The 22,178-nt window shown below is 28.5% G+C and overlaps 2 protein-coding genes across 2 annotated transcripts; one reads left to right on the forward strand and one right to left on the reverse strand.

The window, feature by feature from the left end:
* Window positions 1-7,043: 7,043 nt before the first annotated feature.
* Window positions 7,044-11,312, forward strand: LOC103579923 (poly(A) RNA polymerase, mitochondrial). Its single transcript, XM_008561489.3, has 4 exons — window positions 7,044-7,268; window positions 7,351-7,541; window positions 8,188-9,097; window positions 9,181-11,312. The coding sequence occupies exons 1-4, from the start codon at window positions 7,058-7,060 to the stop codon at window positions 9,786-9,788; spliced, it is 1,920 nt and encodes a 639-aa protein (XP_008559711.2). The 5' UTR covers window positions 7,044-7,057; the 3' UTR covers window positions 9,789-11,312.
* Window positions 11,313-13,985: 2,673 nt separating this feature from the next.
* Window positions 13,986-21,580, reverse strand: LOC103579924 (RING finger protein 207). The gene is made up of 6 exons (XM_014439610.1): window positions 21,211-21,580; window positions 20,986-21,134; window positions 18,855-19,675; window positions 16,442-17,096; window positions 15,884-16,291; window positions 13,986-14,617 (listed from the first exon to the last, which is right to left on the reverse strand). The coding sequence occupies exons 1-6, from the start codon at window positions 21,405-21,407 to the stop codon at window positions 13,986-13,988; spliced, it is 2,862 nt and encodes a 953-aa protein (XP_014295096.1). The 5' UTR covers window positions 21,408-21,580.
* Window positions 21,581-22,178: the final 598 nt, after the last annotated feature.

Raw genomic sequence — 22,178 nt, forward strand, 5'->3', positions numbered from 1 at the left:
ATCTTTTTTTTTTTTTTGTTATTTTAGATTTTGTAATTAAGTAGTACAATACTTAAAGTATGTGCCAACAGTACTCAATACTTCCGTTTGACATAATATCATTTTTTTCTAAGCAATAAATATATAAATATATAACTTTTCTGTCGGTGTCTTAGATAATAAAAATTAAATATATAAAAAAAAATTAGAAAGTCAATGTAAAAATATTTTTGGTCATGGGTGAAAATGGTCAGTCAAAAATTTTAATAAAAATTTTTTTTTTAATGGCGGAGAGGCAGTTGAAAATTTTTTTTAAAATGGAAGAGGAGAATTTTGATTGGAAATAAAAATATTTTTAGGCATGTGAGTAGTGACAAAATCTTGTCTGAAAGTTTCAATCAATAAAATGAAAAAAATATGTATATATATGTATAGGGGAAGGTGGGGCAAAATAGGCCTCTCAAGAAATGAGCGCTTATATATAGTATAAATGTCAGCCAATTTTGCCCCGGGGTCCATTTTGCCCCACGCTACTCTAATAGGGAAAAAGGGGAAAAATGAGCCACTTAAAATTTTGAGTGCCTAAAATGATTTTGGCGTGAAATGGGCCCTTTAAATTTTGGGGACCCATTCCTCCCCTCCCCTATACATATATTTTTTTTTTTTTTTTTTTTTTTTTTTTTTCAATAGAATTGATTGGAATAAATTAATGAAAATTTTGAAGTATCTGAATTTAGTAAAATGAAAAATATGAATCATGAAATAAATGAAATTTTTTAGAAAAAAAATCAATTTTTTTTAAGATAATTTTATTCATCGGCATTTTTATTTGAAAAATTAGAAATTTAAGTCGAAAATTAGAATTAATGAAACATAAAATATAACTATGCCTATTACTTTATATATATATATATAATTTTAAAGTTCGTTCATAAAAATTAAAATCACAACATATTCAATTTCATTTCATTTGAATGAGTACTTTTATTGTCCTCATGGTAATTAATTTTAAATAATAACAATTTTACAATAAATGTCTTCTAATTGAAATCAAACTCAATATCTTTAATTGATTAATCACATAAAGCTTGTAGTTTTATAGCTACATAACATTTTCTCAGAGGTAATGCTTTAATTCCTTCGATCATGTGAGAGTCCATTGTGGTTACGTCCAAATTTTTTTTCACAATCACGAAAAAAAATAAAAAATTATAATCCATGATAATTTGAATTAGTGTTTCCTTCTGTTAAAAAAAATTTTTTTAATTATTAACATAAAAATATATAAGAATAAAAATTTATATAAAATTATTTCTAGAATCAGGAAAATTTAATGATTATAATTTTTTTATGCATGTAAATTAAAAGTATCGATGATTATTATGGTTGAAAATGAAAAAAAATTTTTAATTGCATCAAAAATAAAATTTCTGAAATCAAGAAAAAATTTCTTACAGCAAAAAAAAAAATTTTATTGAGACAAAAAATTTTTATTTTCTAAGAAAATTTATATTTTTTACTCTTCAAAAATTTTCAAATTTTTTATTTTGCCAACCTTGTAAACCTCAAAAATTTTCTTTCCGCCATTTTCTCCCCTAATTAAACTAAAAATTAACCCCGGAATTTTACCTCACTTAAAAAAATACTCACCCCGATCAAAAAAAAAATTTTTTCTGCCCATAGTCCCCCGATTTTTCTCCCCAATAGGCTTCATAAAAAAATTTTGTTTCCACAATAAACAAATTAATAAAAATAAAATAAAATACTTATAAAATATTACGCAATAAAAAAATAAATAAATAATTTATTTAAAAAAAAAGAAAAAAATCTCTAATTACCAAAGAACTTAAACAATCCAGGATGTAAACAGTAAGATTGTTTACTTGCAAAATAAATATATAAATAAATAAATAATAAAAGTAAACAATAATAAAAAAGTAATTGATCTAAAGGCGGAACAATTCAAGTACATTGTCTGTCGCCTGAGGGTAACTATCACCCACTTGTATGTACCATAGAATAAACATACCCTTTTACGTATTAAGAAATCTGTATCAAGGACATTAATCTCCGGAAGTTCAATGTCTTATATATATATACATTTAACTCGTCTAAATAACTTTTAGTCATCACTATAAATGTTTACCATACGTCTCATATCCTTCAATTAAGAGTAAGATTAACATTGATTAAGTCCTTGCATAAATAGATTGTTTTTAGAAATTAATAACGTACTTTATTGTCTTTATAGACTTTTTTTACAATCATTGATTAATGTCTGCTATAATTTATTATTCATCGGCTTATTATATAAACATCAATTTAGAGTTTTTTTCTTACCTATATAATAAATATGCAAATCCTAGATTTTTCCATTATTATAATAAATTTATCGATTGATTTTAATTATACAAATTATATGGATTTTCATAACATCGCAAAATCGATTACTGATAAGACCATTGTTGCATAATAATTACTAAGGTAATTAGTGGGTTTACTTACTTGGTCTTAAATTACAAATATATTTATAAGTTTCATATATGTTGGGTTTTAAAAAGTGAGAGAGGACAGAGAAGGTCAGAGTTATAACTAGTAGTCTCACATACTTTTTTTTAAAATATTTTCACTAGTTTTTGTATGATACTGAAATTAGCCGTCTAATAATTTTTGGATTAAAAAAAAAAAAGAAATTATAAAAAAAAAAAAATATTTTAAAAAATTGCACATATAGTTTTTGAAATTTTCTACAAGTGCATATTTTTATTTTTTTTTTATTTTTATTTTTTTTTATTTTTTTTCAAACATTTCCACTAATTTTTTTATGATACCGAAATTAGCCGACTAATAATTTGTGAATTAAAAAATAAAAATGAGAATTTATCAAAAACAAAATATTTGAAAAAATTGCACCTATAGTTTTTTAAATTTTTGACAAATGCATATTTTTGGTTTTTTTTTTTTTTTTTTTTTTTTTTTTTATTTCCACTAATGTTTTTATGATACTGAAATTAGCCGTCTAGTAATTTTTAGATTTAAAAAAAAAATGAGAAATTATGGAAAAAAAAAATATTTAAAAAAATTGCACGTATAGTTTTTGAAATTTTCTACAAGTGCATATTTTTAGTTTTTTTTTTTTTTTCGATTTGTTGAAAAAAAAATCGAGAATTGCTGACTCTGCTAACCAGGATTATATTTTTTTTTCCATCACGTCATCAAAGTTGAACTAATTAACATGTTGATTTAATAAAAATCATTTTTTTTTTTATTATTATTAGTGTGTGCATTTATCAAAAACTTCATTGTTTAAATTTAATTTGCGTGTAATATATTTTTAGTTAAAATATTACATCACTTCCGCATTTGATGAAGTGAAAAAAAAATTTATTTTTATACACTTTAAAAAAAATTCAAAAATTATTATTATTATCATTTGATATTTAAGTAATTAAATAAGACAATAAAAATTTAATGATTAATAAATTGCGCAAATTATTGCAATAGTTAAGTTAAGAAAAAAAAAAAACTTATTTGTTAACCGACAGACTGATTGATGATTTTGTTTAAAATTTTAACAATAAAAATAAAAAATAAAAAAAAAATTTTTATGTTAAAAAATAATTTTATAGATTTATTATTGGATAACAAAAAAATTTTAGCTCACGCGATATAAATTATAATTGATTGATATTACATAAAATAATAATAAAAAAAATTTTATTACACTGCTGTTTATTTGTTTATAATAACAATAAATAAATGAGTATGAATAAGTATTATTTCTTAGGTAATTGCCCTTTTAATTGTTGTGTAAGTATACTCATTGATGTAAGATAATAATAACAATAATTGGATTCATCTTGTGTAATTACACAATTATGCAATCATTGAGTAACAACTTGCTTGAGTACGACCTTGACAATGACCACTGCTACAAAATCCGATAAATAAAAAAAAATGTATCTATTACCTATACGTATCTTTTATATATTTCATCATATTACTCTATTTAAATTTTATATATATATATGTATACATATAATTATTTTTTTATGATAAACTTGACTATGAATAAATTTGATGATGGAAAACTTCGTCAATTTTTGTAATTAAAAAATTTATGTAATTTATCAATCGAGATAAGGAAAGATTAAACTTATTTTTAAACTTTAATTAGTAGGCCTTAATATATCATTAAAATCATCTATGTTATTAAGAGAGTAAGGTAAATTTTGTTCCAGTCACATCTAAGGTAAAATTAGTTAATGTTATTGAATTTGGTATCGTTGTAAATTTCTTGACTTGAATTTGTGCCTCATGGTTTAAACTCTTTTTTATTGCCAAGTGTCGAGATAAATAAATTTATCTATATCATTCGAAATACATTTAAATTAAGCGGGAAAAAGACGATCGTATTTAGTTTCTTTAAATAAATTAATATTTTAATTATTCTGTCACTGAAAATACCTCAATGTCACCGAATATATATCTATTGTCTATATTATTAAGAGAAAATAAGAAAAATTCAGTCCATGGCATGTCTCTGTGATAATAAAAATTAAACAAATTTAATTTGGTATCAGTGAAAAGGTCTTGACTTTAATTTGTGCCTTTTCATAGTTTCAGATGTTTTTATGCAACAGTCAGTTCAATGTCTTAAGTTTTATAAATAATTATGAATACATATATAAATTTCGCGCCAAAAGATGTCGATACGATTTTATAAAATTACTGACATAAAAATTTTTAAATATTTTGAGATTAGATACTGAATTTTTTTGTATCAACGAAAGACATCAGCCCTTTGGTAAACCCTCAAAATTTAATAAGTTTTTGTATCTTTCATCGCAGTTGAGATATTTTAGAAAAAAAATATATTAGACGACTAATAAAAAAAATTTGACCGTGTGTAAATTTTTTTTTCAAACCTCATGATTATACAATCATCGAAATCAATAAGTTTGCGAATTAATGACAAGATTTGTCTTATTAAACTTCAATGATAAAAAAATAAACAAAATATTTGAGAGTAAATTCGTAAAAATTTAATAAACAATTAAATTTAAATCATGTTTTATAAATTTGGTACCAATACTCAAGCAGTCACGGAGTGACCGAAAGTTGTTCGTTATTATTGGTTTTATAAAAAGAAATTAATTCGTGAAAGGTCAAAGTGTGGGTGTGCAAAAATATACGAGTGTCTTAATATGGACATTTTGAATAATTAATCAAAGATAGAGAGGATTTTATGTAATTAATATTTAAGTTAATTTAAATGAAAAAATTGCTTTTAAAATGATAAATTAATATGCATATGCAATAAAAAGCAATAATAAATATTGTCCATGTTTTATAAGACTGCAATGTATTAGTTAATGTGAAGTGATGATTTGAAATTATTGTTCAGAATATTTATAGTCAAGAATGTTAATTTACGCCTTCGGGTCTAGAAGAACTCGGCAATTTCAAACTCCAAATTTTGATATTTTACTATTTGAATTTTAAACTCATAATATCTCTGCAAATATACAGTTTTATGAAAAAATATATAAGACCAATTTTGTATAAAATTTAAAATTCTACAAAAAAGATATCATATACTTTTTCGAAAAACTCAATATTTATTTAGATATTTCCAAATAACCGATCATACTTTTTTTTCGATAACTTTTAAACTTCCGAGGGAAAATTTTGAACTAAAAAATAAAATTTATGATAAAAATAATTACTGACATTGACAGTTAGTATTTGTACCGGAAGTGTGATTGTTGAAATAAATTTATTGAGTAAATAAAAGCTACAGATCAGTAATTATTTAAAAATAACATATTATTTAAATACTTGATTGTCTAAGAATTTAATATATTTAATTAAATGTATAATATATATATATATATATATATATATATATATATATATATATATATATATATATATATATATATATATATATATATATATATATATATATATATATATATATATATATATATATTATTTGCTGAATAAACCTTTAATCAACAAGAATAAATAATCGACGTTCATAAATATCATTCTTAATTAATTTATCGTAAATTATCACAGAATTATCTGTTATTGTAAATTAAATCTGAGTTGAATTTCAGCCTCTATAGTTTTTTCATTTTTAGGTCAAATTATTTTTCTGGCCATGGATTTGTATAACCGCAGTGATATTATAAAATTATAAAATTTTCTGACTATCGCGGGGTTAAATTTAGAATAACGCAAAAGAAAATTAAAATTGATATTAAATTTTTAATTTATAATTATCAATCTTTATCAAAAAATCAATACAATATTTAATTAAAAAATCCTTCTATATTTATATTTATCAATAAAAAATCTGATAAATTTTTTATCGCAATGAATTGACATCAAAATTTTTTTTTTACTTCAATCAAATTTAAATTCGAATGAAATTTTTTATCAATCAGATTGAATCAGATTCAATTAAAACTTAATAACTTTTTTTTTCAATTAACTTTCTGATTTCTGAGTAACTGTCAATTCGATTCATTCTTGCCCATACTGCCCCTTTTCACCTTTAACACAAAAAAAATTTTACGCCCATTTTACTTCATAGATGTTTAATTTATTTTTAATTAATTTTCTGTAGTCAATTTTACCCACTTTTTCATATGTGTCCGTAAATAGGACATTGTCCAAAACTGGTACGTCAATCTCATATATTTAGGAATAATCTCAAACTGTATTTTAAAAAATTGCGGGAAAATTTAAAAAATGATAAAAATATTTTTTTTTATATATTCATATATAATTAATTTCATGTGGTCCATGTAACCCACTTTTCCTTCTAAAGTGTCCGTAAATAGGGCAGAGTCCAAAACTGGTACTGCAATGTCATATATTTAGGAATAATATCAAACTATAAATTTAAAAAACAGCGGGAAAATTTAAAAAGTAATAAAAAAAATGCTTTTCCCTCTATTCATTGCCGATAAGCTAGACGTAGAAATTCCCATCAACTGATAAATATATACCACATGTATATATAACAAATTCTGTATACACACGTGGGGTAGAGTAAAAATGAAAAATGGCGCTATTCATACGTGCATCAACTAATAGATCGTTATTATTAATTACAAATAAATATTACAATAAATTATCTGTGAACTCGTTCAAATTTAATTCTATTCCTGTGATAACACGAACAAATTATTCAATTAACAATAATTGTAATAGTTCACGTGGTATCGGTACTTTGACTGCTGATTATAACCAAAAAAACTCGGAAAATTTCTTAGGTAAATTTTATTTATTTTTTTTTTTGCATAGTAATTTATTTTTTATGTATCATTATTATTATTATTATTTTTTTTTTTTTAGATGAAAGAGAACAAGATGAAGACAATTCACCTGGACCATTTGATACGTTTATATCAAAACGTAGATCACAAGCTCAGAGGTCGGTTCTTATTCAAGTCGAATCTCCTAGATCTTACGCCGACTTGTATTTGTATTGTCAGAGTTTCGGGCCGATCAATTCCATACACCAGTATACAATTCCGAATGAAGGAGTAAGTAAATATATATAAGAATAAAAAAAATTTATATTAATGTAAGGTAAAAGAATTATATATAACAGGCTGGTGAAATTTTTAACAGGCGGGTTTATTCATTATGACGGTTTCTTTTTTAAGGTAATAGTTTTACTACGGTCGTCGAGTATATTAGGGAATTGTTTTTTTAGTTTAAAATTAACCGGTTGTAATTGTGAGGAAACAGAGGGTTGGAATTGGCCGATGGTGATGGTGATTGAGTGACTGTTTAAATTTGAGGAGACGTAATTTAATTTTGAGGATATGATACTGAAGATGTTTTGATCGGTTGGTTTCGGGGAGTAAGAAAATATGCACAGTTTAAGTAATTTACTATTTTATTTTCCTCGGGGATTATTTTAGTTGGTGACAAAACTGAAAGTTATGGTGACGACCTATCAAATATTAGACGCAATGAGGTTTATTTATTTTTATTGTTCAATTGCTTAACGGTTCACGTGGTAGAGACAAATGATTATAAATTAATCAGTACGTCAACAGGTTGATAATTTAAAAACGATAACAAAACAAATTAAAACCCCGGCACTAAGTAAAATTACATCGGCCTGTTATTTGTGTACATCAGCCCGCAATAATCTCAATGATAAATAATTGTTTATTATAGGATTTTTTTTTAGTTGAATATGAAGATTTATCATCATTTAAATCATTAATAGAATCATCTACGCATGTTAAATTAAATGAAGTAGTGCCGGTTCAATCGCAAATGCTGTGGTTTCGTGATGCGCTACTACGCGAAAATACACAGGGATCATCGGGGGCATTTAGAAAAGATGAAATTATACCATCGGCATTAGAAATAGTAAAATATCCAAATAAATTAATAACAAATGATTATATAAGAAAATTAATAAGTAGTAAAGAAACAGTCTCTGAACAAATGGAAATAATTTACGAAGAAAGTAAATTACAGGACATTGATTTGAGACTGCGATTTTTATTAGCCAATCAAATGGAATCGAGTTTATCTGGTATGTTTCCAAACGTCACAGCCTTACCGTTCGGCTCGACTGTCAACGGGTCCGGTAAATGCGACTCGGACCTTGATTTAGTTATCAATTTACAAACAAAACCGGAGTCTAAATCAAGTCGCCTTGTATTCCATACAAAAGCAGCGGCATCCGATGGACGCTTGAACGCAGCTCGTCTATTAGAACCAATATCTGGATTGATGCGTAACTTTTTACCGGGTATCCAAAAAATTGAAAATGTACTTCACGCGCGAGTACCAATCGTCAAGTATCACCATCTCTACACCAACATCGAGTGTGATTTAAGCATAAGCAACATGACTGCCGTCTATATGTCCGAGTTGTTGTATCTATACAGTGACTTCAACCCGAAAGTGAGTCCGCTTGTTTACACAGTCAGACAGTGGGCGTCTTTTGTCGGTCTCACGAATTCAAAAGTACCCGGGCCATGGATCTCTAACTTTTCACTTACCCTACTCGTATTATTTTACTTACAACAAAAAGAAATCTTACCCTCTATAGATTATCTCAAAGCGAATGCCAGTAAGTATGACATCCTTCATCAATTTACTTATCTTATATATCTTTTAAGTTACATTTAATTTACATATTACATTCTCTTTCAGGATTATCAGATATTCGCATTGCAGATTCATCAGTAAATTGTACATTTCTACGAGATTTAACAAAATGGCCTGTCGGCAAATGCCCAGACACAACATTAGAAGATTTATTACATGAGTTTTTTAGTTTTTATGCGGAATTTGACTTCACGACACAGGCGATATCATTGCGGAAGGGGGCGAGTATCAATAAACCGACTACTCAAGGACTAAGAAAACATACGTCCCCTCTTCATATTTGTAATCCATTGGAGACGTCATTGAATGTAAGTCATAATGTTTCTGTTAATGAAATAACCGGGTTTATAATTGCCGCCCAAAAAGCCGCGGCGTTGATGGACGAAGGCAACGATTACTATCCTCGTGGTCTACTTGATATATTTGTTGAGAAGAGAAAGTCGCTTGATAAGAGATTTATTTTGGGGAAGAGATACGTGACGAAGCCAAATAGAGTACAAGTTTCAAAATTGTTTTCATTAGATCAAGATAATGTTAATAAACATAAAAATAATAATAATAATAATAATAATAGTAATAATAATAATAATAATAGAAATACTATTGATGTTAAGCGTACAAGTCCAAAACAATCCCACGGTAAGAGAAGATGAAATTTTTATAAATAAAAAATATGACTAAAAAAATAAATAAGTCTAGTTGATTCTTTTATTCTGACATTTTAAAGAAATTGACATCCTATTTATTTAATAATTTTTCATAGTATTGTTAATTTTTATATTATTGTTAATATTTTATGTTGGAAAATTTTAAAATTTATTTTGACGGTTTTTGTGGCAGCATTAAGTGATAATTTGAAAGTTTGGGAACAAAATACTCAGATATGATCATATATATTCAAGTATGATCAGATATGACCGTATATGATTACATGTGATGTCAGATATGACCGTATTTTAAATAAAACATAAACATACATAATGTATGTGATCACATATGATTCATACGTGATCATAAACAATATCATATATGATATCAGATACGACCATATTCCACATCAGAAATGTTCATACATGACATCAGATACGATTACAATTCACATAAAACATGGTCATATACAACATCCAATATGGTCACGTATGATTTATATATGGTCACATAATATCAGATATGATTGTATGTGATATCAGATACGATCATATGTAACACCAGATATAATTATAAGTGGAATCAGACATAATCATATATTACATTAAACATGATCATATATAATATAATATCAGATATGATTGTATGTGGTATCAGATATGATCATATTTGACATCAGATATGATCATAAGTGATATCAGTCATGATCATATACTACATTAGACATGATCATACATAATATCAAATATCGTTACATATGATTCATACATGATCACAGATGTTAATAAATAATATCATATATGGTCAGATGATATCGGACATAATCATATATAATTCCAAATATGCTCACATGATTTATACTTGATATCAGACTCTACCAAAAATCACATCATTCATGACAATAAATAATATCAGATATGGTCATATATGATTCATACAAGATCATAACTGGTCATATATGACGTCAGATATGATCATATGTGATATGAAATCAGTTCTTCAATAATATCTGATTTAATCACATATAATTTATACATAGTCATATATGATATCAGTTATGATCACATATCTGATCAGATATGATCATATGTGGTCGAGTATGATCATATATGATCAAGCGGAATCTTTAAATATGTAAATACTTGGATCTGATAAATGATTGACAGAAAAAAAGTTTATCTGATCATATACAAACAAATATGATTATACATGATCATATATGTATATATATAGTTTTACATGATCACATACGCGCGGATGTAATTATATAATTGGATATGGCTATATATCGTGTCTTATCAGATTTAAATGTTCATACATGATCATATATGATCATATCTGTATTTTTTTACGAATAGTCTAAAAGATTTTACAATTCACTCATAAGTGTATTGATAATTTTTGAAAAAATTACTATTTTATTTTTAATCTGATAATTTTAATTGTTATTTATCTAAATTATAAATTCTTATAAATGAATACTAATCTAATAAGAACTTGATTATAAATTAAATCGTTCCGACAAAAATATTACAATTATATAAAAATTGTAATAATTTAATTTGTTTCGTTTTCGCACTGTATATATTTTAATGAATAATATTTTTAAAAAATTAAAAAAGAACTAATTATAATATAATACATTTTTGTAATATATTGAGTAATTTGAAAAAAAAATGAGAGCAAATTTGAATAAATTTTTTTTATATAGAATTCAATTTATTACTATCAACTTATTTAATTAATCAAATATAATTAATTATTCGAATTTACGATTGTTAATTCATTTATATACCAAGTATACATCTTTTGATACGTATATTTTATCCACTTGTATGTATATATATATTTATATATATAACATTGAATAATTTATTGAATTCAAAATTTAATTTGTTTTCATTAATTATTCACAACTTTGTTTGTTTTTTTACTTTTTTTATTATTATTTGGCCTTTATTAAAGTGATTAATCACTTATTAGGTAACATTTACTATAACATTAGGTATATTAATTAATGTCCTTTTAGTGAGCATCCTGGAAAGTTTGTAAACACAAAGATTAATAATTTTTATTTAAACAAAAAAAAATTTATTTAAATCCAGTCAATTGATCCTATTGAAATAATACATTTTTTAACAGATAAATTTAAAAAAAATTATATTTTATTTATTATTAATTTATCTAACAATTTTTTTATTCTTGATCATTATTTCATTAACTTTTTTAATACGTATATCATTACTTATTAGATACGTATCGCACATAAAATTATTAATTTTATAATTTTTTAAATTCGTAATACCATGGCAACTGGCAGTGTTGTTTACTAACATTAATAATCTTGCATTGATTATCAATTTCATTTAATCATAACTTTTTTTTTAACAATAATTAATAATTATTATTTTTAATTATTAATTAATTTGATTAATAAGTTTATTAAAATTTTGATAATTTACATCAAGTTTGTTTTTAATTTTTTAAACTTAAGGTAAATTTGTCCTCAAACTTGCTAAATAATAACAGATTATATCAATTAAAAAATGCTTATAAATAAAATTATTTTTAAAAAAATTTATTGTACAAATAGCAAGGAGGAAAAATTTGCCTTTGTCTTTTCAAAACAATTGTACATGACGACTTTATGTTTAACTTTTTTGCTTTTAGCTTTTTTATTATTATTATATTATATTAACTTAAAATAACTAACAGTTTATTTATCTGTCCCATTAATATTATTTATTTATTTTATTTTTATCTACTATATACTAATAAAGGCTCCTAAAAGTGCGTCATATATTATTTCATATCTTTAATATCGTTATAAATAATTATATAATACCATCGTGTATTTCAATAATTAGATTTAATTATCATAATAATAATAATTATTATTAATAATTGATAGCATTTACAGTGCAGTAAATGTTAACAATTGGGAAGAAAAGTAACAATATACAATATTAAAAATAACGAGGATAAAAAATTACGATCAACTGGCACTGCCGGTTAATTTTTGAGCGTCTACAGCTTTTTTTCCAATAATTGTAAATATAAAAAAAAAAAATATTATTTTGCCTACATGATAAATAATTAATATGTCATGTAATTATTTTTCAAAATTTATCCAAAATAAAGATCGGGCAAAATAGGCACCTGAAAAAAAAAATGTATAAATCAGTCCGAATATTGTAATATTGTCGACTCCATTATTACGTGAATAAAGTTATAGTGCACTTTCTATAAAAACGCATAGAAATAATTTGAATAAAAATTATCTATCGCTCAGTCCGATTATAATTTAAAAAAATTTCTTGTAAATGAAGTTGACCGTTAAATTAAAAAAAGAAGTCGATTTTAAGGTCATTCTTAAAATTGTCTCAACAAAAAAGTTTAACTCGGTTATTTTCGGTTCTTGTTCCTACTCTGACTGTTTTATTGACTGACCCCCCTCTTCCTTGCGCATGCGCAGTTTGAAAACAATCGGTAGTGGTGGACTCTTGAAGTTCATTCTTTCTCTGACACAAGCTTAGATACAACCCCCCACTTTTTTAATTGTAACATAATTATAATTTCCCCAGGATGTAGATCTAAAAAAAAATTACAGTCAATTTAAATTAGTTGTACAAAAAAATTTCTTACATAAAACTCATAAAATCTCCGTCTCAAGATTATAATTAAAAATTTCAAATTTTGCAGGTTAAAATTGCTTTGGAAAATTTTACGTAGCAGATAATCTATAACCATAAGTAATTTTTTAAAATTCTATGCTCTGAAAAATCATAACTGTCTTGCCCTTTTTCCAATTAATCTATTAATTTTTTTTAAATTAATTAATAAAATTTAAATACATTTACAACAGTTAAAAGCCATCGGCCATTTTGTAAAAGTGGAAGAACTGTCTGAGATTGCCCTCGGGTTTGATCGGCGGTCCTGGGCGCCATTTTGAAGTTTTAAAATTAACCTTCGAATTTTATTTTTTCAGGTGCCTATTTTACCCAGTAATCTTAAAGTGCATGGTAATAAATAAAAAAAAAATGCTTACTCGATATTGGCGTGGATGTATATTAAATTTAATAACCTTACTATTAAATATATAATAAATGACTATACCTCAAAAAAGACTTATCAAAATTCAAATCCAAATTATATAACAATATACTGTTATAAAACAATAAATAACAGTATATAAATATTAATTAATTAGTTTTACTTTTACGTTGGTGCCGATGATGGTGAGCATGATAATGCCTCTGGTTTCTAGTTTCTTGTACCGCGGCGACAAGAGTTCTTACCGCTTCTTCATGTCCTTCTAAACTGTCAGCCTTTTTCAAAGGACCAAGACCAGTAGCGCTTGCTTCAGCTGCAGCAATAATTGCTGAGCTTGCAGCCGACCGTTTACTTTTGGGTCGCGGAAATGTTTCCCATGATCGTTGTTTTGAAACGAGACTTGGCGTTGATTTTGCTGAGGTCGGTCCTATTAACACTAACAACGTTTTACGCGAATCTTTATTACCGTGGGCAATTAACGCGGCATCAGTGAGACTTGATCTTCTACTACCCCCCGATCCCGTGGTACTTAGACTGTCGCAACTTGCTCGTCTCTTTCTTCTGCCATCAGCTGTTTTTTCACCAGAATAAAAAACATCCTCGGAATCACTCGCTGGATAAACTCTCACGCTTTTCTGACGCTGGTCATTAGCTTTTGATGATCCTGTCTGTGATTCGTCTTGTGGAGCTGCATGAATTTGCGCTTGTACACGTGACTTTTTGACCTCACCAAGTGTTGAAGCTTCAGATATTCGTTGGTATTCACTTTCTTCAGTTGCTCCTTTTTTACAAAAAGAAAAATTTATTAATAAGTAGAACTTTTAAAAATAAACAAAGAAGACGAAATTCGAAAATGCAATTCTTAATATATTTTAGTAACCCTGGCGAATCTAATAGTATATACGGTAAGTTTACGGCAATGTTATGGTAATGAACCGTAATTCGGTGGTAAATTTACGGCAAAATTATGATCAATATGCAGTAAATCCAAGATAGATTTTCGGTAAATCTACGGCGAATATCCGGTTGCACCGTAATTGACGATCTTTTACGGTCAATTACGATAAACTACGGCAATTTCCGGTCATTTGCGGCATTTTAGGATGAATAACAGTAAAATGTAAAGTCACGGTACAATTTCTCCTGGTGGCCCTAATACTACGGTATATGTTACCGTAAATTACGGCTATTTATGATCACCAGATAGATACCGTATTTTCATCGTAGTTCTACAGTAAACTTACCGCTTTTGTACAGTCTTGCTACGGTAAGATCTACTGTAAATTTATCGTATTTGTACAGTCATACTACGATAGGCTTATGAAAGTTTTTACTGTAAATCCTAGCGGATCTGAACTACAGTAAATTTTCCGTAAAAATGGGTAGTTTACCTAAAATACCGTAGTTTATGGTGAAAATACTGCACTTATGGTAATTTACGGTTTAATTCTGCACTTTTACCGTAACATATCGCAGTGTTGCCGCAAATTTGCCGTAAAATACTGTATTTTTACCATAAATGCCGTAATTCACCGTAACATTTCGTGTTTTGCGGTAATTTACGACAACTCTTCCAAACACCGTAAATTGCGGTAATTTACCGTATTTCGGATCGGCTAGATGTCGTATTAGTACAGTCATGCTACAGTAGGATTACGGTTACTTCTACTGTAAATTTACTGTTCTCATACAGTAATCCTACGGTTATTTTTATCATAAATTTGTCGTTTTGGTACAGTAGTGTTACGGTAGGATTGCGGTAAATTTCCCTAGTACTGTAATATACGGTAATTTACTATATTGGATAGTAAATTTCTCTAAACATAAATCAAGTTTACTACTGCAGTTTATATTTGTCAGCATACTCAAATAATAAAAATTATAAAACATAAAAATTAAATTCTCAAGACAGTAAAAATTACAGAATTTCAATAGCGTTTCAAGTTTAAAATATGAACTTAGCAATTTTAATTCATATTTCAGTAAAGTTCTCTATATTTTTTTCCCCGTATAACAGCAATAATATTAAAACAAATGTAATAATTACCAGTGTTATCTTTCTGCGATTGACTTTCGCCATTTTTATTATCTTGTTCCGTCGCCTCTGCATTGTCACCAGCGCCACCCTTCAACGATCGGTAAATAGAACGTACTTTACTGGCAGAAGTCGAGGAAGATGAGTGACCCGGTGGTGTTTTAGGCTTGTGACCACTGTCAGGTGATTTTCGTGATCGTCGTCCTTGACTGCGATCTCTGCTACCCCCTTCCTCTTTGTCTCTCCCCGGTGATTTCTTACGATCCTCGCGTGTTCGCGCTTTTTCAATCAATTGACTCAGTACACCCCGTTTAGCTTCCGATGATTTAGCGGTTCCGTAAACAATTATGTTACCCCCGGAATCCAAAAGTGCGCCGACCCCTCCCGAAGGTGTCCTACATCTTGGCACGTCTTTTGAATCTGTAATATAGATATTCAGTATATTTATTTATCCTTCAGCGGTCAAATTTCTGGCACGAATCACAGCAACGATAGATCCTGTGACCATTAGAGATTTAACTGACCCAGTTTTCTAAAAGAACTATCAGTAAAACGAAATAAAATCTATACCTTTTATATAAAAAATGTTATCGGACATATTGGAGCCCTTGGAATGTCGGCAATCTTTCGATTGTTGCTGCTGTTGTTGTTGCTGCTGTTGCTGCTGCTGTTGTTGTTGCTGTTGCTGGGGTTCCTGCATCTGCAGCCTTGTAAAATGTTCCAAAAGTGCTTGTAAATGTTGATGGTTAGCAGCATCGGCAACGGCAGCATTCATTTCACCAGCGGAAATTCCAGCAGAAAATGATTTTATGAAGGGTTCCATTTGTTGGGAAACTGATTGCAATTGTTTGAGCTCTCCTTTCAATGTTAGAATATCATTCATCTGTGAATGGAATATCTCCTTCTCGATGTGGATTTTACACAACTGTTCTTCCCACAGTGCATCGAATATATTTCTCAATCGTTCTAATTCTATTTGGTGATGCTCCAATTCCTGCTCAAGTAATCGACAATCTCTTACGGCGTGTTCATACCGTAAATTTATCGGGGGTGTGTTGACGCGTCTCAGTACTGTTACGTCATGATGTAATTCACTTATACGATCTTTTACGGCCATTAGTTGTTGAGTCAATTCTTTTAGTTGTGAATCAAATGTACGGCAGTGACTGGAAAATTGGCCGCTTTCTTGTCCTGATTTCAATATTCGAGATGATAATTTTGTGTTCTGGAAATAATGTTTTTAAAAAATGATTATTATGAATAATTTCAATATAGTATGAGATCTTGACCGAGTTTTTAGAGCAACAATGGCCAAAAAAGATTAAGAATTATAGAATTATTAAGTGGGGTAAAGAAGCTCGGAATTGGCGGCCTGAGGAAATAAATTTCTGATGATTATTTAGATCGGATATTAAACTTTAATTGAGATATTGATTCAAATAAGCCTGCTATTTGTGTACATCGGATACCGCTGGTTTTACAGAGGTTCATTGATTGGGGATAAGACTTCAGGATGTTGTAAGTAAAATAATACGAGTAGGGTAAGTGAAAAGTTAGAGATCCATGGCCCGGGTACTTTTGAATTCGTGAGACCGACAAAAGACGCCCACTGTCTGACTGTGTAAACAAGCGGACTCACTTTCGGGTTGAAGTCACTGTACAGATACAACAACTCGGACATATAGACGGCAGTCATGTTGCTTATGCTTAAATCACACTCGATGTTGGTGTAGAGATGGTGATACTTGACGATTGGTACTCGCGCGTGAAGTACATTTTCAATTTTTTGGATACCCGGTAAAAAGTTACGCATCAATCCGGATATTGGTTCTAATAGACGAGCTGCGTTCAAGCGTCCATCGGATGCTGCTGCTTTTGCATGAAATACAAGGCGACTTGATTTAGACTCCGGTTTTGTTTGTAAATTGATAACTAAATCAAGGTCCGAGTCGCATTTACCGAACCCGTTGACAGTCGAGCCGAACGGTAAGGCTGTGACGTTTGGAAACATACCAGATAAACTCGATTCCATTTGATTAGCTAATAAAAATCGCAGTCTCAAATCAATGTCCTGTAGTTTACTTTCTTCGTAAATTATTTCCATTTGTTCAGAGACTGTTTCTTTACTACTTATTAATTTTCTTATATAATCATTTGTTATTAATTTATTTGGATATTTTACTATTTCTAATGCCGATGGTATAATTTCATCTTTTCTAAATGCCCCCGATGATCCCTGTGTATTTTCGCGTAGTAGCGCATCACGAAACCACAGCATTTGCGATTGAACCGGCACTACTTCATTTAATTTAACATGCGTAGATGATTCTATTAATGATTTAAATGATGATAAATCTTCATATTCAACTAAAAAAAAATCCTATAATAAACAATTATTTATCATTGAGATTATTGCGGGCTGATGTACACAAATAACAGGCCGATGTAATTTTACTTAGTGCCGGGGTTTTAATTTGTTTTGTTATCGTTTTTAAATTATCAACCTGTTGACGTACTGATTAATTTATAATCATTTGTCTTTACCACGTGAACCGTTAAGCAATTGAACAATAAAAATAAATAAAACTCATTGCGTCTAATATTTGATAGATCGTCGCCATAACTTTCAGTTTTGTCACCAACTAAAATAATCCCCGAGGAAAATAACATAGTAAATTACTTAAACTGTGCACATTTTCTTACTCCCCGAAACCAACCGATCAAAACATCTTCAGTATCATATCCTCAAAATTAAATTACGTCTCCTCAAATTTAAACAGTCACTCAATCATCATCACCATCGGCCAATTCCAACCCTCTGTTTCCTCACAATTACAACCGGCTAATTTTAAACTAAAAAAACAATTCCCTAATATACTCGACGACCATAGTAAATCTGTTACCTTAACAAAGAAACCTTAAAAAATAATTAACACCACCTTCTAAACTTTCACCACAATTCAAAGTGTCTCACATTTCTCACCTGAAGCAGCGGCGGCTCATTAGAAATCTGATGAGTGTGCTCGTACAAATCTTTCTGTTGCTGATGCTGTTGCTGTTGCTGCTGCTGCTGTTGCGTATTACTATTTATTTGTCCTAAAAATGGTTGTAATGCCCTCGCAAATTCAACTCTATAATTTATTTTAAAGTGACCAGCCAAGACCGGCGGTCTGGACGGATGTCCAAGCTGTGCGACCCGTCCAAGTCGCTCAAGCATGGGGTGAGCAAGCTCTAGAAATTGGTACTTAGTAGCACCGCTTGTAAAAACAGTGCACAACATTAAGTGCATTTGCAATACAGGTATTGCTGACCCTAGACTAAGTAATTGGGCTCTGACCATACGTTCCTTTGTTTCAAATTGACGTTGCAATTCAGCAGATACAGATGTATGGGTTTTGGTTACAACTTCCTGCATGCCCTGACAGTAAGAATTAAGCGAACGTTTCTCTGAATCTAAATTATGTCTCAATTCTTCCAATTGGCTCTTCAATGCCATTAGACTGTCGTGGACACCGGCTTGCAATTCGCAAAGTGAATTGGCAGCGCGTTCCATTTTTTTATTAGCCTGTTGCCAGGCCGTATCAATGTCGACACAATGAATTCGTGCATCTGCTGGTGTATCACGAAAACAAGTTGCACATAACATTGATTTAGTACTTTGACTATACATGATAAATAAATCCCCGTGTGATGGGCAACGTCTTTGAGTATCTTTTGAGCATTTACTCATATGCACAACTTCGTGTGATGAAAACATTTTTGCGCGGTGAGTGTGCTCACGGCAGTGTGTACATAATGCTTGACCTATTAATAATAATAATAACAATAATAATAATAATTATTATGAATTTATATTCTGAGATGCGGAAAAAATTTATTCAAATATATGAAAAGTTATTGATTAAAATTTTTGTTTTTTTGAGTTGTGTACTTTTGAGCAGAAAAAAAAGAATTTTCGAATGGATAAAAAAGAGCGCGAAAAAATATTTTGAATGAATTTAAAAAAATTTTTTTGCGCTGCTTTGAATGATAGAAAAAAAAATTGAAATTTGGGGATGAGATTTAATTTGAATGCTTGGGATACTTTTTTTTTTGACAAATTTAAATAAATTTTGAATTAGGAATTTTTTTTTTTTTGTTTTTTTGGAGGGAAAATGAGAGCCAAAAAAATTATTAATTTTGTATAGAAACGAAAATTAATTTGTAAAGTAAATTTATGTAAAATATATAATTTCGTAAAAAAATCTGGAGTAAAAAATTGTAGATAGTCAAAGAAATTTTTAATAATTTTGAATAAATTTCTGGAAAAAAATTTACGCAGATTTGAATTTTGAAATTTGATTAATTTTTTGAGATCTATGTAAATCAAAGTCAAAAAGTGCAAATTCTTTGTAAAATAAAAAAATTTTATTTAAATTAGTTTCAAAATTCATTAAAAAATTTATTTTTTAATTTAAGATCTATAGATCTTTGTAGATCTGAAATTTTTTAAATACTTGAATCTTTGATCAATTCGAGCTAAATTATTTTTCCAAAAAACTCAAATTTTTACAAAAAAAAAAAACTGCGCTCTAATTTTTTTATCACGAGTAATTTTTATAAAATCTAAAATTTTTTAAAGAAAAAAACTTTTCCAGAATAAAAAAAATAAAAATTCTCAATATTAATAATTATCTACAACTTAAAATAAATTTCAAAAAACATTGTGGTCTTGATTGCGTATTTAAGTGCTCAGAAAAAAAAAGAATTTCTTGGCGCAAGAAAATTTTGCATCGCAAAAAAAAAAGAATTTCCTTAATACTAGAAAAAATTTTGTTTTCCTCGCTTCAAAAAAATTTTCATTTTTAATTTAAAATGAAAAAAATTTTCTTGAGTCAAATAAAAATTTTTTGCGCCAAAAAATCCTTTTTTTCTGTAGATAAATTATGATGAATGTAAGTATCGCGTATAAGTTTCACATATCGATAAATCACTTGCAGACATTCCGAGAGATTTCGAATACTCAAGTGTCATTAAAAATAAGCAGCTTTTAAAAATCCCTTTTGAACGTCACTTAAATTTCACAGCCCTCTCTGTGTCTTAAAATAAAGAAAAGCTCATAAATCCCAACTTACAGCAAGTAGTGCAAAAGTACATAGTTGACTTATCACGTTTGTCGCAATTAGCACATGCTGGATTTTCCGAATTGGCTATTTCAATTAATTGCCTTATCAATTGATCAACCGGTGGCATTTGCGCCCCTTCTTTCAACTGTGTCGCTTGTCTAAAAAATAAATAATTACTCACTCACGTCATAATAAACTTAAATAATTAATAAATAGAAAAAAATAAATAATTACCCGCAAATAGGACAAGTAACTTTTGAATCCAAATGAGGTCCGCGGATACATCTGGCACACAGAGTATGAAAACAAGTCAATAGACAAGGATCATTAAAATAATCTTGACAAACACCACAAGTTAATGGATTACGTTGTGTACTGTTTGAAATACCAGCAGTTGCATCCCCGTCAATACCATCACCCGAATTCGCCATTATTTTTACCCTAAATAATTAATTTTACCAGCACACTCTTTACTTATCTTCTTATTTGTTGTCAAATCCACCAACCATAAGAAATTTTAATACTTTTTCTCTCTTCTCTCCCGTAATTATATTTTATCTGAACCAGAAGCTCATAATTTCTCTACGATTGACACTCCCCGTATTGTAAATTTAAATCGATTCGCTAAAACAAATTACTCTGTTTAAAATAAAGAAAGATTTAAAATTAATTAACATTGATAATTAAAATGATGTATTGTTATATTATTAAATAATTGACAGTAAATTTTTTACCCGCCCCAGAGACGCGTCTAATGATGACGCGTTTCCGCAATAGACCTCTGTGTTGTTTTATTCGTGAATCATTATTATGACGTATTAACTCGCCGTGACACAGCTACTGCTGGTAGTGGTGCTGCCGATGATGACAGAGCTTGCAAACCATCCCCATTAGCGAGCTTGCGCTGTTACGAATTACGTCATACTCTACGGAATACACTCAACCAATCAGGTAACATCTTTACAGAAAAATTCTTATTTTTTTTTCTTATTCGTTGTTATTCTCATATTTTTTTTACTTTTCAGCTGTGTAGGAACCACATTCATAGATGAATACACTAGAGATGTGGATTATTCCGATGGTCCGACCCTTCGAGCGGGTCAAAGGGCGTGAAAACAAACTACCGAGACTACAGACCTACATTTAGACATTTATTGTCGCCTGTTTGTTTGATTATGGGCTTGCATTTGACGTCAGATACA

The sequence above is a fragment of the Microplitis demolitor genome, chromosome 2 (assembly GCF_026212275.2).
Source record: "Microplitis demolitor isolate Queensland-Clemson2020A chromosome 2, iyMicDemo2.1a, whole genome shotgun sequence".
In the NCBI taxonomy this organism is placed as follows: domain Eukaryota; kingdom Metazoa; phylum Arthropoda; class Insecta; order Hymenoptera; family Braconidae; genus Microplitis; species Microplitis demolitor.